Source organism: Athene noctua, chromosome 18 (assembly GCF_965140245.1).
Source record: "Athene noctua chromosome 18, bAthNoc1.hap1.1, whole genome shotgun sequence".
NCBI classification, from domain to species: domain Eukaryota; kingdom Metazoa; phylum Chordata; class Aves; order Strigiformes; family Strigidae; genus Athene; species Athene noctua.
The window spans coordinates 6,743,635-6,758,129 of record NC_134054.1 but is presented as its reverse complement, the minus strand read 5'-3'; the positions used below and the strand labels follow the sequence as shown (position 1 = coordinate 6,758,129).

At 45.2% G+C, this 14,495-nt stretch overlaps 1 protein-coding gene across 7 annotated transcripts in view; it reads left to right on the top strand.

The window, feature by feature from the left end:
• Positions 1-9,035, top strand: part of UNK (unk zinc finger) — a 43,007-nt gene extending 33,972 nt beyond the window's left edge. For 5 of the 7 annotated variants that reach the window (XM_074922154.1, XM_074922150.1, XM_074922153.1 and 2 more), the window contains 5 exons: positions 1,085-1,186; positions 2,687-2,875; positions 5,782-5,963; positions 6,511-6,768; positions 7,155-9,035. In XM_074922154.1, the coding sequence (XP_074778255.1) occupies positions 1,085-1,186; positions 2,687-2,875; positions 5,782-5,963; positions 6,511-6,768; positions 7,155-7,310 (887 nt within the window). In that variant the 3' untranslated portion in view covers positions 7,311-9,035. The remainder of the gene's footprint in view (positions 1-1,084; positions 1,187-2,686; positions 2,876-5,781; positions 5,964-6,510; positions 6,769-7,154) is intronic. The other 2 variants (XM_074922151.1, XM_074922152.1) reach the window with 2 other exon arrangements.
• The last annotated feature ends 5,460 nt before the right edge of the window (positions 9,036-14,495 follow it).

The following is a 14,495-nucleotide window of genomic DNA, read 5'->3' as shown; positions in this document are numbered from 1 at the left end:
ATGAGAATTGGAATAGCATGGGTGTTCCAGTGAACTCCAGTTTTTCATCTCTGTCAGTGTTGGCAGATTCCTGAGGCTGTAAGCTTTTTCTGTGACTGTGACACATCTGATGTTTTCTGCAGGTCATTATGGATGAAATTCACCCACGGGACCAACAAAAGGCCTCTGAGCCACTTACTCAGAATGTCAGATGGTGTAAAGGGCCTTAGTTTTAGGTTTGTCAAAGTGACAAAGAGGTCTTGGAGTAGGCAGGAAATCACAGGGGCATTTTCCACAGTTATAACCCCTTACATTCTAAATGACAATTTTATAGCTACTACCAAGTAGTTTGTAAGGACTTGCCCTTCCTAGAGTGTAGGGCAGAGGCTGTAAGAAAAGAGTCCAGAGACTGGAATTGCTCCTCTTAGATAGGTACAGGATTTTTGGTCACCTGGGTTTTTTTTTTTCCTTCTTTTTTTTTTTTTCCCCCTCCAATCTGACGTTTCTGAGGTGATCTCACTAATTGGTTAACAATAATAATAGAAATGAGTGGGCATGCGTGGGATGGAATTATATTGATCATGATTAGTGATGAGGCATGTTCAAATAGATGTAACATTTGGAGGCATTCATAAGCTTGCTTTATTTTACCCATCTTTGAACCTCAGAGATGTTTTTGAAGTGTTCCCTTCTACTGATATTTCTTTTCTAAGTGGTTCTTCAGCAAAATAGGGACAAAGCATAAGCCAGACCCAGACATGTCATAAACCAGTGTTACTGCATATTACAGACAGACTTGAAAGAGCAGTTTGGGGAAGACTTATGGGAACTGCTGTTACTTCATCAAATTTTTGTTTTCATGTAACATTTGGGAATACTTTGAGGCAAAAATACATCAGATCAGGCAAAAGAACCTGAACTGAAAAGCTGCCCGTGACACTTCTGCCAAACCATTTAAGAGCAGCGTTGCACAGGGCGGAGAGTAGGGCCGTGCAGACTGACAAATAGAGAGCAAAGGCTCCTCTGCATGTAGGCTCTTTGGGCCATCCTATCTCTTGAAGTTGTTGGTCCTTTATAACATAATTGGTACCTCTGTGTCTGGCAGAGTCTGCCTTGGATGACCTGGACCTGAATGAATTCGGAGTGGCTGCCCTGGAGAAGACATTTGACAGCAGCACAGTGCCCCACACGAGTGGCATCATGATAGGTACATGAAAGCAACAGAGCTTTCTTTATCTTCTGCCAAGCAGTGTTGCCCAGTCACCTCAGTGGAGCCAGCCCAACAAAGCTCTAAAACCAGTCCCAAAATAACATTGGTTAAAACAGCAATGATAACAAACTCTGGCAACCGCTGAGCATCTTTGAAGTGAAGGCTTGCCCTTGTTGACTCGCAGAGCTGAGTTCTTGCCATTGGGCCCAGGTGTCTTGGGGAAGTTTCTTGAGACTGAATGGGACTTGCTTGATTTTTTTTTTTTTTTTTTTTTTTTTTTTTAAAGTGTGCAAGTAGACTCTAGAAGGCATCTGATACCTTTAAAAACAGGCCAAAGTATAATGATTTGCATCTTAAGCAGAAAACTCTCCCTAGCAGTAACAGGAAACTCACTGACCTGGTAATGCTATCCATCTGTCACACAGTGTCATCATGGTCTGCTGATTTGATTCCTGTAATGTCTGTCTCATTTTAATATGTGGAGGTAGGCTAAGGCCTCTTCTGCCTGTCTCTAATGAGTGTCCAGGGGGAAAAAAAAAGTCTCATAGCTTTTTGGAAGTCATTGTAGTTTCTGGCTACCCTTGCTGTGTAAGACAGGTTTTGAATGAGAGCTAACTTTGGTGGACTGAAGGTTTCCAAGGGAACTACACTGCCTGGAGCTGTATTGAGGTAGGAAGGGACCTGTGAAGGGACCCTAAAGGATATTGCTTCCACTTCCCTGTGAAAGATAGGAGCCTGGTCAAAAAGTTTACTGTGCATGTTTGCTGATAGCCCTGCTTCTGCCACTACCCATCTGCAGTGGCTTAGAGATCCTTCACACTGCTTTTCCCTCTGTTCATATCAGGTCTGGCTGTTACCTGGTGGTCTAAGAAGGGAGATCAGGAAAGAGTGGGGAGCAGGGCTGAGATCTCCCTCAGTCTGTGTATGGCAGACAGAATGACCTCTTGTGTAAGGGAAGTGTGATGTCTTTGGAGGATGGACTTTTGTTTAGTTGGAGGGTTTTTATTACTGATAGATCCAGGCACTCAAGTATGTCTAAAATGCCTAAAGCTAGTCACTGATATTTAGCAGTTCAGATCCTGACCTGACCCAGCATGATAGTCTTCTCACTACAGGTTGTTTGGAAGTGTTAAAGGCAGAGGCATGTGTTTTAGAAGTGAGTTTTTCATTACAAAGTATTTCACCAAATACCAAATTCATCTTCTCTAGACTGATAGGGACAGCACTCTGCTCAGAGAACCTTTTGTTGCTTTGGCCAATGAAAGAGTGGTCCATTGAACTCTGGAGGGTTTTAACCTACGTGGTTCATGGGACAGCAGCTTCAGTGCTCCTCTTAAAGGCTGAGAAGGGAATGAAACCTGATGAGAAGCAGAGGGAATCCCGAGGGGCTTAGGAAGGAGAGAGGGAAGCTAACACCTGCTCTGAACTCCTGCACTGTGCTCTGGCCCATACTTCATGGTCACACATAGCCATCCTCTCTGTGTGTTCTTTGTCCAGGTGGGAGTTTGCTGCAAAGTTCTGCTCCTGTAAATATCCCCGGGTCCCTTGGAAGCTCTGCCTCCTTTCACTCTGCCTCTCCTTCTCCACCGGTCAGCCTCTCATCGCATTTCCTTCATCAGCCCCAGGGACACTTAAGCCAATCAGAAAACACATTCCTGGGGACATCAGCTTCTCATGGATCATTAGGTAAATGCACAGTGTGTGTGTCCCATGTACATGCCTGTCTGTGCCATGTAAGTATTTTCTTTTAAGTTAGCTTTAATTTTAATGTATTTCACTGCTGCCATTTGTTATCTCTTCTTCCCATGAGAACAGCAACAGTACTAGAAGCTGCTTTACCAAAAATCAGCTAATTCCTTGTGAAGAAGAGAGCAATTCCCTCTACTTCCAATGTTTCTAGGCTGAGAAAAAGGGACAGATAGGTTAAGTGACTTGCTCTGATGCCTTTCAGGGGGAAGAGTTCTGCCTTTTCCTGAGAACAATGCTGTGCTGAGCCTTCACTTTACAAAAAAACTTAGAGTTGGGTCCTCAGCTTTGCTTATTTAAGGTGGGGATTGCAGTTTGCCCTTGGGGACTACTTGTTGGTCTTATCGGCTTCTGGGAGCTCGTAGAACAGACTTGGGTCATTGTGGGTTTTTTCTCCTATTTGGCATTCTGCACACGGTTTTGCAGTACAGACTTTGCCCCTTTGCTCCTGTCCCCCCACCTCCTTGAGGATGTTTCCTGTATGAGAGACTGGGAAGGGAAGAGAAATTGCTTTGGAGCTTCATCTGTATCGGGCAGAACTGGGAACTGAGGGGCCAAATGTATTTTATTATCCAGGCACAGGGTTTCCTGGAGCAGCAAACTTCTTTGGGCTTAAGACTACAGTGACACTGCCTCTGCTTATTTCTGTTAGTAAATATTAGTTCTCTCTGTTGATATTAGACGTAAATGCTTCTTCAAAATTGAGATATGCTTTAATCTTTAATATTCAGCTTAACCTGATAAAATGATTACATGCTTTTGTAATCTATTTCTGCATGCACTTATCTGTGTAACTGCATCCCTTGTTTGTGTAGGCCGAAACCATGCTTCCATGCCTTGCAATTGCTATTTGTTTGGCTTTAACAGCTTTTACAATTCTTGTAATAAGAAGAGAGACATCAGAGGGCATCTGTGCTATTAATTAGTGTTGGGGCTGGCTGTTCATCCCAGTTTCAGTAAGAAAAGGAAAACTTGCTGATAAGGCCTGACTTTAATTTCAGAAGAAACAAGTTAGCTACAACTGTCTTGACTATGTAGTTATACAAATAAAAAGCCAGAGAAATGCAGGAAATTCACAAATGAATTTAAATACTTGATTTTTAAGAAAAAAGCTGTTTTTCTGCAATATAACAAAACCATTTTTGCAGAGGTTTTGGTAAGATACTTAAATAGTAACCCAACAGTTGGGAATCTGGAATCTATCCATTCCATGTGACTTGCTGATGCACATAAGTTAGTGTGTAGTGCATGTAGTTATTACTTATTTGTATTGCAGTTGAGTTAAAAATACCTAGTCCTGGGCTAGTTTCCACTGTGCAAGATGCAAAATTGCAGAGAAGGCATTCCTGACCAAAGGGCCTTGCTACTTCCAGTATGAAATAAGAACAGCAGGTGGAAAGAGGGAGCAAAAAAGAAACGACAAGATAAGCTTGGTCAGCATTATGTCAGAATTTGTGGCTTGCCAGCATCCTGCTTAGTGCTAGATTCCCTTTCAAGAAAATTGGAGCTTGAAAAACAAAATGTGAATTGAGGTTCCATTAAAACTTCTTGCTCTCAACCAAGCGTGCTTCAGAGCAGCTGACGTAGATCTGTGCTATGTGGCCTGAGCCAGTGAAGAGCCCTTCTTGCTCTGCTAAATTACTTCTTAATGCACCTAAGCCCTTAGTGAAGACAAGTTACTATTCTTTTCAGCTGTATTTTTTTGTAACCGTTTGTGTCTTGGCTGGCAGTAAATGAGAAGTAAGTGGCATTGGGTTAGCCCTCACTGAGAGGCTACTGGCCCCAGGGCTTGCTTGCAGACACAGTCAGTTCAGCTGCCGTAAAATCAGAATTAACAAATGCAACTAGATTTAGGAATGTCCACACCCAGTGGTGAGCACCGCTAAGTGAAAATGTCTGTTACATCGAACTGGTGCATGTCTGTATGCAAAAGTAATCACATCACTCAGTAGCTCTGTCTCAATATGAGCTTTTTCCTGCTAGTTCTCCCCTGAGTGCAAAGTGTGGATGCTTATTTTAAGTAAAAATATTTTTGTTATTAAAAGAGTACAAACCTTGGGAGTCTGCGAAAAACAGCCACTTTTGTTTACAGCTGTTTTTCTACTGCTTTGTCTCCTAAGCCTTAAATGTCTTCCTGAAAAGACAAATTATTTGAACAAGCTAAAATAGGGAAGTGGTTAGTTAGTCTTCTCCAGTGCCAATCACTAGCTTTCTGCTAGATCTCTGCAGGGGATGGAGCTGGTGTATATACTATTGCCTCCACTTGTTTATAAACAGGGTTTTCCAGTTAGTGCTGTTTCTTCCATCTGCAAATAGTAATGAGAATGGTGCATTTTAGTCTCACTGTTTGGGAAATAATCCTGCTTTTCTAAGCACCAAGCTGAGGAGACAAAAGCAGTTTTCTTGGGATATATAGTGTGAGAGGAACACCACCTGGGTTGGCTGTGTGAACCAATCTGTTCACCAACACTGGTGGTTGTGCTGCCCAGAAAAGGAGGAAGGTAGTAAGTAGTTCTGAGGTTCTCATATGAGAAGAGGGATTCAAGCTGGTAGTCAGCTCTGCTCTAAAATCAATGCTTCTAAAAACAGCCTGGTTCAAAAGTTGCCCCCACTCAGTTTCTTGGGCCCTCCCTGTATCATTAAAGATGAGGCCTGACAGTGTGAAACTTCCCCTTTAAAGTCCCTCTGTGATAGACTCCTGTGTCCTGGGGATGAAAGTAATTCTTAAGATTATCTTCTTTTTGCTATGTACACATTTTCAAATCCTGGATTTCACAAGGGTAGGGAGGAAATGGGGAAACTGCCAGCACCTGTGACATAACCCTCTCTATTTCCCTGTGAAACAGGTTTAAATGGGATGAACAGCAGCATATGGGAACACTTTGCTTCGGGGAGTTTTTCGCCCAGTACCTCACCTGCATTTCTGTCAGGTCCAGGTGCTGCGGAGCTGGCACGGCTGCGACAAGAACTGGATGAAGCCAACAGCACAATAAAGCAGTGGGAAGAGTCTTGGAAACAAGCCAAACAGGTACTTGAGCAACTCCTAGGAAGAGGGATTAGGGAGTGTAAAGGAGTAGGAGGGTGTCAGCCTTTAAAGAGAAACTTTCCAGACATTGAGGTGATGGGAACAGCTGTAGGTTTTACAAACAGACTCTCTCGACTGTTCTTATTCTTCCTTCTGCCTTGGAATGAGGGTCTGAATCTCTGTGTCTGATGTGTTCAGATGCTGGAAGTGCGAGGCCAGGTGTCATAACAGATACTGAAGTGCTTGTCAGGCTCTTAGCCCTGCCAGCTGACTTAGATCCATGACAATTTGCTGGTATGCAAAGCTCATCCCCTTAATGGTATGAGCCAAATCTGTAGAACCACAGCCCAGCCAGATGGGGTATCTGGAATGAGCGGCGCTTTGAAGCGAAGCTCCAAGGATGTTTCAGAATTTGGAAACAGGGCAGATTGGACAGAACATGCCTCTGGTGAGGAGTGTATGCAAATGGATATTTTTGCCCGGTATTCTCTCTTGGAAGCTGAGCGAGTTTTCAGACTGCTTCTTTTACCCTCTTTGTTGGAACTTGTAGGCTTGTGATGCTTGGAAAAAGGAGGCAGAGGAAGCAAATGATCGCGCCAACACAGCTAACATGGAATGTGAACTGGCCCGGGAGCAGAGGGAAGCCTTGGAGCTGCAAGTGAAGAAACTGCAGGAGGAGCTGGAGAGGATCCACACAGGCCAGGACCCTCAGTTTCTGCGTTCTTTCTCTGACCTGGAAACGCTCTCGCTCTCTTCGCTTTACACCCTACAGAAACAGCTGCGGGCAAACCTGGAGAAAGTCGATAAGGTGAGTGCTAGAGATTGGCAGGGCAGGACTTTGCTCTCTCTGCTCCTGCAGATTGCGGCTTTTTTCCCTTTTCTTTCATACAGCCAGAAATCAGAAGCCTATCAAAGCAATTCCATGTGGATATAGCCAAAGTGAGTTTTAACCAACTTACAGGGAAATACCTGCCTTTGCTTTGTGCCTGAAGTACAGAGTTTAAGTCAGTCAAAGCTGCTCTGTTGATCCAAAAGGTCCTAAAAAGACATCATGCTGTGCTGCTTTGCTTTTGCTTCAGAAGCTGAATGGGCAGACAGCTGCGAGTCCTTCCCCACACTGCGTAGCGCAGAACGGGAGCCCGTTTGCTTTGTGACTTTGATGCTTATGTTTTGCCCTGTCCCCCTCTCTTGCAGGCGGTATTTCAGATGCAGTCAGTGAAATGCCTTAAGTGTCAGGAGGAGAACCGGGTGGTGTTACCGTGCCAACACGCAGTGCTGTGTGAAACGTGCGCCGAGGAGGGCGAGTGCCCCATCTGCCATCCCAACAGGCCCCACTCTCTCCAGTCGTGACCTTCCAAGGACACTTGTTCTAATCATATCGTATAGAACTTTTTAACTTTATACATACGTACATATATATGTATGTGTACATATATATATGTGTGTATATATATGTATATATGTGTGTGTATGTGCATGTTTGTGTATGTATATATATGCACACACATGCACATACACACATAAAACAAAAATTAGTTGCAGAGCACTTTTTAATATTTTACATCCCGTATCTAAACTGCCCCTCACCCGTGCCCCACTAATTCTAACTCTTGAGGAACTTTGAGAGCTGTTTTTAATACAGATCAAAGGGCCATTTGCAAAGAGTCTGTGTTTCTCCTCTTTTCTATTTAGGTGATAACAAATTTTTGACTATTTCCAGAAGGATTTAGAGTGGGCAAGAGGGGCTTCCATGTGCTTTCCAGAGGAAGAGTTGAGATCACAGGGAGGATCGAGGTGGATTGAAATGACTTGTTCCTGTCTTCGATCTCCCTGCTCTTTCACTGACCCAGCTTGGTTAAAGCTGTCCTCCCTGATGGAAGCTCTGCTGGGTGCCTGCCTGGTGGGCCTCACGTTGCCGATCTCTGAATGTGCAGGAACTTTGTCTGTCATTTAATCAGCAAAGTTCGCTTTTTAAATTTTTTTACACTCTTTGTATATTTGTATGAAAAGAAGAAAAGAGGGAAAAAAATGTATTGGACCTAGAGCAAGCCAAGCCCCAAAATTCAGTGACTAGTGTTCATTGCTGATACAGCTACCATGTTCCAGGTCTGAGCAGCCTTAGAATTATTTCTTTGTGTCAGCTAAAGCCCTTTATGAAAGAAATACAGATGCAGAAGTTAGTTCTCTCCAGGCACTGCTTTATCTGGTGGCTGTCTAGAGACTTTTTACTGTTTCAGACCAGATTAATTTTGTTTTAGCAACACGGATCCCATTCATAGTCACTACTGAAATGCATGAAACAATTCCAGTTAGTCTGAGGACACTTTTGTTGGACAGAGTCCATGCTGCCAGCGTCAGCACCTCAAGGATGGTTTGTGGACTGCTGGGTCCAGAAGCCCTTATGCTAGAGACCATATATGCCTGTGGTGACAGAGAAAGTCCAGCATGACAAAGAAATGCCACCAGCTTAGACCTGTCCAGTAGCTGAGCTTTCCTGTGACTTTCTTTACCAGTGTGTCCACTGGATTTTTACATCGGGTGGATTGCAGTAACCTGCTGGGATCTCAACCAAAAGGCCACTCAGTTGACTTAAAACGTTTTTATTTTGCACAGGGATGCAGCCTGTGCTATTCATCCCTGGCCTGGAAAAGCACTGGAAGCTCCAGCAGCCCACTGTTGTAGGAAAACTGAATTTTTACCGGAGCCTCTCAGAAAGCTTCATATTTAATGCAAAGACATAATTAGGTTTGCTTCCATAATTCCACCTTTCCTTTACATGGAAGGCGTTAATATGCATTCCCAGATGATCTCTTAAGTGCAGCTCTGTGTAGTTCTTTTTTATGTTTTTCCCATTAACTTGTTTTTGGGTTTTTTGGTAAAAATGCTTTTTTTCCATGTGTATTTTATTGTAACTAGCATCAGTTTTTTTAAATTTTTTTTTTATGGAGAGACACTGTTGAGTGACTATTGTGGCTATGTTGTTTGGTTATAGCCTTTGAATGTCTGTGCCATGGGGCAGCGCATCTGCCTTGGTCTGATCTTAAGGAAAGACCTTTTATTAAGATACGTGAACATTTCTTTTTTAGAAAAAAAATAAAAAACAAAAAAAAGGGGAGGGAGGGGGGGAAAAAGCCCAGTTAAGATAAAAATTTACTAAAAAGTTTTTGTAACTAACTTAAATCATAGGAAATAAACTCTTGAATCAGGTCTTTAATATTTATAAGAACCAGAGCTGATCAGCCTGTTTTGGCTATTGGTTTGTAACACTTTTTATTAGCGTGGTGGTTTATCTGCTCTCCTACCACCCTGTGGGACTGTTCAGGGTGATGCTGCCTTTGGCCAACCCTCTTTTTTCAAAACTGTCTGACACCTGGCTGCATGACTGCATCTGATTCCCAGGGGCACTTCTTTGTCCCTTCTCTTCAGATGCTGCTTGTCCCCTGATGGCAGCTCTGCCTGTCTCGCTGGGACTGCCAGTCGTGGTGTGACACAGAGCTGTTGGGTCTAGGGGGAAGAGATATTTGCCCCCAGTCTCTGTGGGGGCACAGTGGTTAGGCCAGGGGCGGTACAAGGAAAATTCCAGGCCAGAGAAAGCATGTTTTTTCCCTTTTGAGTAAAAGAGTTTCTCTGTTTTAAAACTTATACTGAAGGACCAAAGAATTCAAAACTTCACCCGTTTGTGGCCCTTGAATTTTAACTTTCCATTGCCACACTGCACTCATGGCAGAACAGCCTGAAGGAATTAGCACTAGCCCCTTCCCTTGCTCCACCCCAATGTATTTCAGCACTCTCTTTGCACAAGCACATAGGCTGATTCTCGCTTTCCTCTGGTTCTTTAAGAAACACTTCCTAAATTTAGGTTTCTATGAATTTGTTTGCTGCTTTAAAAAAAACAAATCTGAAATGTGAATTATTTTCTTAAGCATCAGATGGAAGAGAGAACTTCATCTTTGCATATTTTTCAAATATTTTAGGGGGCCACTTATATGACAATTTCATAACTGAGGTGAGAGCAGGGGAAAAAGGCAGCACTTCTGACCCTCTCCAGCAGTTGTTACTGCCTGCCCCAGGCAGGAAGGATGAATTGTCATCACAGCACTGCGCTTAAAGCTCAAGAGTCTGTGGTCAGCTTCTGTATGGTGTAAGAAGAGTCTTGTTGAAATAAACCTGGTGCTAATAAGTACAGCCCCGGTAATGTACTGTCAAGCTTCCTTCTGAAGCAGAAACTCCCTTTTACAGGACACGCAGTAACACATCAGAACTAAGGGGGCTTTTTTTGGCCGAGTCACGCTTCAAAATGAAGTTTTGGTCCACAAGGCTTCTTGACGAGCAGCCCAGCTGGCTGTTGCTGAACAGCCATGAACACGTCTGGGTCCTGCCTCTTCACACAGACTCCTTCTTGGATAATGACATTTTCCTCCCAAAACTTTTGGGAGCTTTGGAAGTGTTAACCTTGGTGGTTAATTGTGCAGGTTGGACACTTCTAAGCTACAGAAAGGGAGTCTTGATGGTGTTGTGAAACCACAGTATCTTAAAGGTCAATAAACTTTTACATTATTATGGAAAAACAATATAGAAGCAGATGGCTTAAGACAACGCTATCCTGGGTAGATAGAGATCAAAAAGCAAGGCTAGAGCTGTAGGTGATAGCCAGGAGCTGAAGAATTTTGGCATCGCTTTGGGCTAACAGGACCACTTTTAGATCATCTCCAGCCTTAGATGATGTAGCTGCAGGCCAGCTGTGGCAGAGACACGGTGGCACAGGAGGGACTGGGGGAAAGTCTCAGAGCTGGAGCACAACTTTCCTTAAGCAGATCCCCCCCACCCCTTCAAAGGGGGCCACTGCAGCTGATCCCCTGACAAAGGGTTTTATACTTTCTGTACATCTCTGGAGCTGAACCTGAGCCACTTGCAAGGCTTGTGCAGCTGAGACAATGAAGAGAAGTCCTTACCCTGTGAGGAAGCCCGTAACACTGAATGGACTCAGTAATTCATTGCTGTTCCACCAGCCTCCGAACCTCCTCTTTCTCCTTTTCCCCCATCTGGGAAGGAAGAATATTACCAGTGTTTTCCTCCAGAATTAATAATCCTTGGAGTGATGGCCAACAGCAAAATAGATGTTACTGATGTAAAACCTAGTATTTTAAAGGTGAAATATTCCTGCAAACCAGTGACTGCATCGGAGAGATTTCTGGGGCTTCCCCACTCCGTAGCTTCCATTGTTAAAACAAAATAAATACAGTATACGTTTAAAAAAATAATAATAATACACACTGCAGTATTTCTGGTGGCAATTCTTGACCAGTCTCTTCCCCACTTTCCCTGGGAGGAAGGGCACTGGGCAGAAGCGCCCCTAGTCCGTGTAGAAGTTGGCAGAATGGTGATCGGTGGTGTGTAAAACGTGTTGTTGATTCCATGTATAGAACTGTGATTTCAGCTGTCGTTCTCTCGTACTCTGTAAATATGTGTTTTGGCTGTCGGAAACCTGGTTTAGACTCTTTTCTTGGCAGAGTGAATTTGCATGTGGGGCTGGAAAGAACTCAATCTGTGTCACAGTTTCCAAGGGCAGGATGGAATTTTTTTTTTTTTTTTTAGAGGACAATAAATTTTTATTTTTTTGCTAAGAAAAAAAAAATATACTAAAGCAGTGTGGGCGTGTGTGTGTGTGTGCGCATGTGCCCGGGGTGTATGTGCAGCCCCGTGCCCAGCTCTGGGGCTTGGGGAGGTGTGGAGAAGTCTGTGCGGTAAAGCCATCAAAATAACGGATCGGCTTCACCTTTGGGCCAATTTTGCCTTTACCCTTTGACATGGCCAAGAATAATTTCTTCCTGAGCTCCCTTCTGGATCAAGCCCCTTTTTTTCCAGGGGGTTGCCCTTCACCTTTATGATCAAGGTGCAGTGGAAGAGGGAGAGAGGCAATGCAGTGCAGTGAGGTGTGGCAGAAATTTTTTGGAAATGGCAAAACCACAGAACAAAGAGCATTTTTATCACCCAGATTCTTGGCCTGGACAAGAATTTGTCTCCTGCAAGAGCCAGGCTGGGCAAAGGTGAGCTCTGCCTGCGCCTGTGTGCTTGTGCAACTGCAGGGGATATGAATGTTTCATGCATTGGCACCCAACAGAACATGCCTTAGATATGGATTCAAGAATTACCTTTTATTTTTGGTCTAATTAATGCTTCAGAGATGCATCAACCACTTGCCCTTAGTCCAGTTACAACAAGAATCTGAATTGCTCCATTTATATTCCAGATAATTAGTAACACAATAAAATGGGTAGACATAAGTGCCTGCCCCCTTCCTTCTTGTGTTGCAGCAATCTGTCTGTGTCAGGGCTCTTCACCAGGATGATGTTGACGGGGATTTCTTGCTCCTCAGTCTTGCATTTGTGTGCTTCAAGATGTATTTTTTAATGCCTAGGCTGTTCTCCTCCTGGTCCATGGGGTTAGTTATGCTCTGATTGTTTGAAGTTTATTAGTCATTCTCTGATTTCTTTTGGGGTGAGAAGAGATCTACACAGCTGCCCAGAGCCGAGCAAAAATTAAGCAAAAACACCTTGGATAATACAGCTCAAACAACCTCGAAACAGAGGTTAGCCTGTGCCACCTGCTCACTGGGACACTCACCTGCAGTGAGGACAGCCTGGGTGATGGTCTGCCCAGAGCAAGTGAGAGCACAACAATTTTTAAACATATAGCTAAAAATAAGCTAAAAACCACATTCGAACCTGCAGCCTCATACAGCTAAGCCTTGCAATAAAGCTTGAGGCTGATTACGAGCAGGTGCCAACAGCAGGTCAGGTGCAGAGCGCATAGGGGGTTCCTCTCTCTCCCCAGGAGCAGTCGTGACAACCCGGCTGAAATGACACCCTGGGACAGCGTCTGCTCCGCAAGCAGGGACCCTTCTCTGGAATTGTTTCTCTGCAGAGCTACAGGATAGGACTGAAACAAGTGATTTAAGCCAGCAAATGGCTTCCTTGTGAGCAAGCAGCGCCTAAATCCCTCCTGCTGTGGCTTCAATTGAGCCTGGCCATGTCACAGATACCAAAGGAGATTTTTCCCCCTGCCCTCCCCCACCCCCCCCACCTCCCCATCCTCGCATGGAGGGCTTGACCTGAATTGACCCAGCGGTTGCTCTGCCCACGGAGAAAGCAGCTGGTGCTCCGGCACTTGGGAGGGTGATGCTTTTAATTCCCTGGGACATGGCAGCTCCCAGGGACCTGCTGCAGCTCAAACACAGCCACCCCCTTGCAGGATCAAGGCAGAGGGAGCTCCAGATTTAAATTCGTAATAATTACAGCTAAAACAAATCCCCAAAAACCCAGCAAATAGTTAGCCACCGCCTGCCCTGCTGGGCATTTTTCCTGTTACACCTGGGTCACCCCACATGCGATGCGCCCTTTGGAGTTGCCCACCACTGTGTGTTGTAGCCAGAGGGACCCATGTCTGTGGCCCAGGCTGGGGACAACACCAGGGACCTGCCCTCTGTGTCTGGGCTCTCAGCAGCCCAAAGCGCCGCGTGGTTTAGCTGATGCGGCTCTGATGCTTTTTATTGCTGCCCAGGCTCCAGCAAGCTTCCAAGCTCCCTCAGCTCCAGCAGGCACCCCCAGGTGAACACAGTTGGTGGTAAAATACAAAGCCACACATGAGCTATGCATATTTTTAAAAAGAGAAAAACTCCAAATGAACCAGGAAACGCCTACCAACCCACAAAGCCTGGCTGGCTACACAGGGAGGTGTCAGGCCTGGAGCTGGCAGTGCCAGGCTGGCCAGGGATGGCTCCTGCTCCCAGACCCTCTCACCCAACCCCAAGGACACACATATCTGGCCAGGGCCCTTTTTTTATCACCAGCTGCCCATCCTGAAAGACTTTTGCCATGCCTGAGCCAGACTTGGGCCTTTCATGTGTCTTGTCAGGCTCCTTCACAGGCCCAAACCCAGCTCCATGGGCAGGGTGACGCGCACCAGCCGTGCTGCGTGCTCAGCCCTGCCTGTCTCCAGCACTGCTGGGCAGCAGCAGCTTTCCCAGACGTTTGATTTCTACCTCAGTGGAGGTGCTATTTTGCAATGGCCTATAACTCAAAATAATGCTACCCTATTCCCTGCAGAGAGAAACAGCTCGGCCAAGTCCTGGCCAAAGCCTCAGCTGCCTGCAGGGACCAGCCAAGGCTGGGAGAGGAGAATGAGGCAGCTGCCAGTGCCAGCCACTGCCACGATGGTGGTCCCTGGACTCAGCACCCTCCCAGCTCCCCATCCTGTTTCCAACAGGAAACGAACAAAACCATTCCTGCCGTCTCCTCCTGCTGAAATCCTGCAGTTGTCTGCCCCTTCCCAGCTTAACCCCATGGAAGGGGACAGCCCCCACCATACCCTAAATGCCATGTCCCACCCCACCACAGTGCTGCCACAGCTGCTCCCGGCGCAGGCCCATTGCCCCAAAGCACTCCCTGCACAGACTCAGCCCACGCATCGGCACTTTTGCTTTTAATTTAAAATAAGAGGCTTATCCACAAGGAAAAAAAAAAAAAAAAAGGCAGG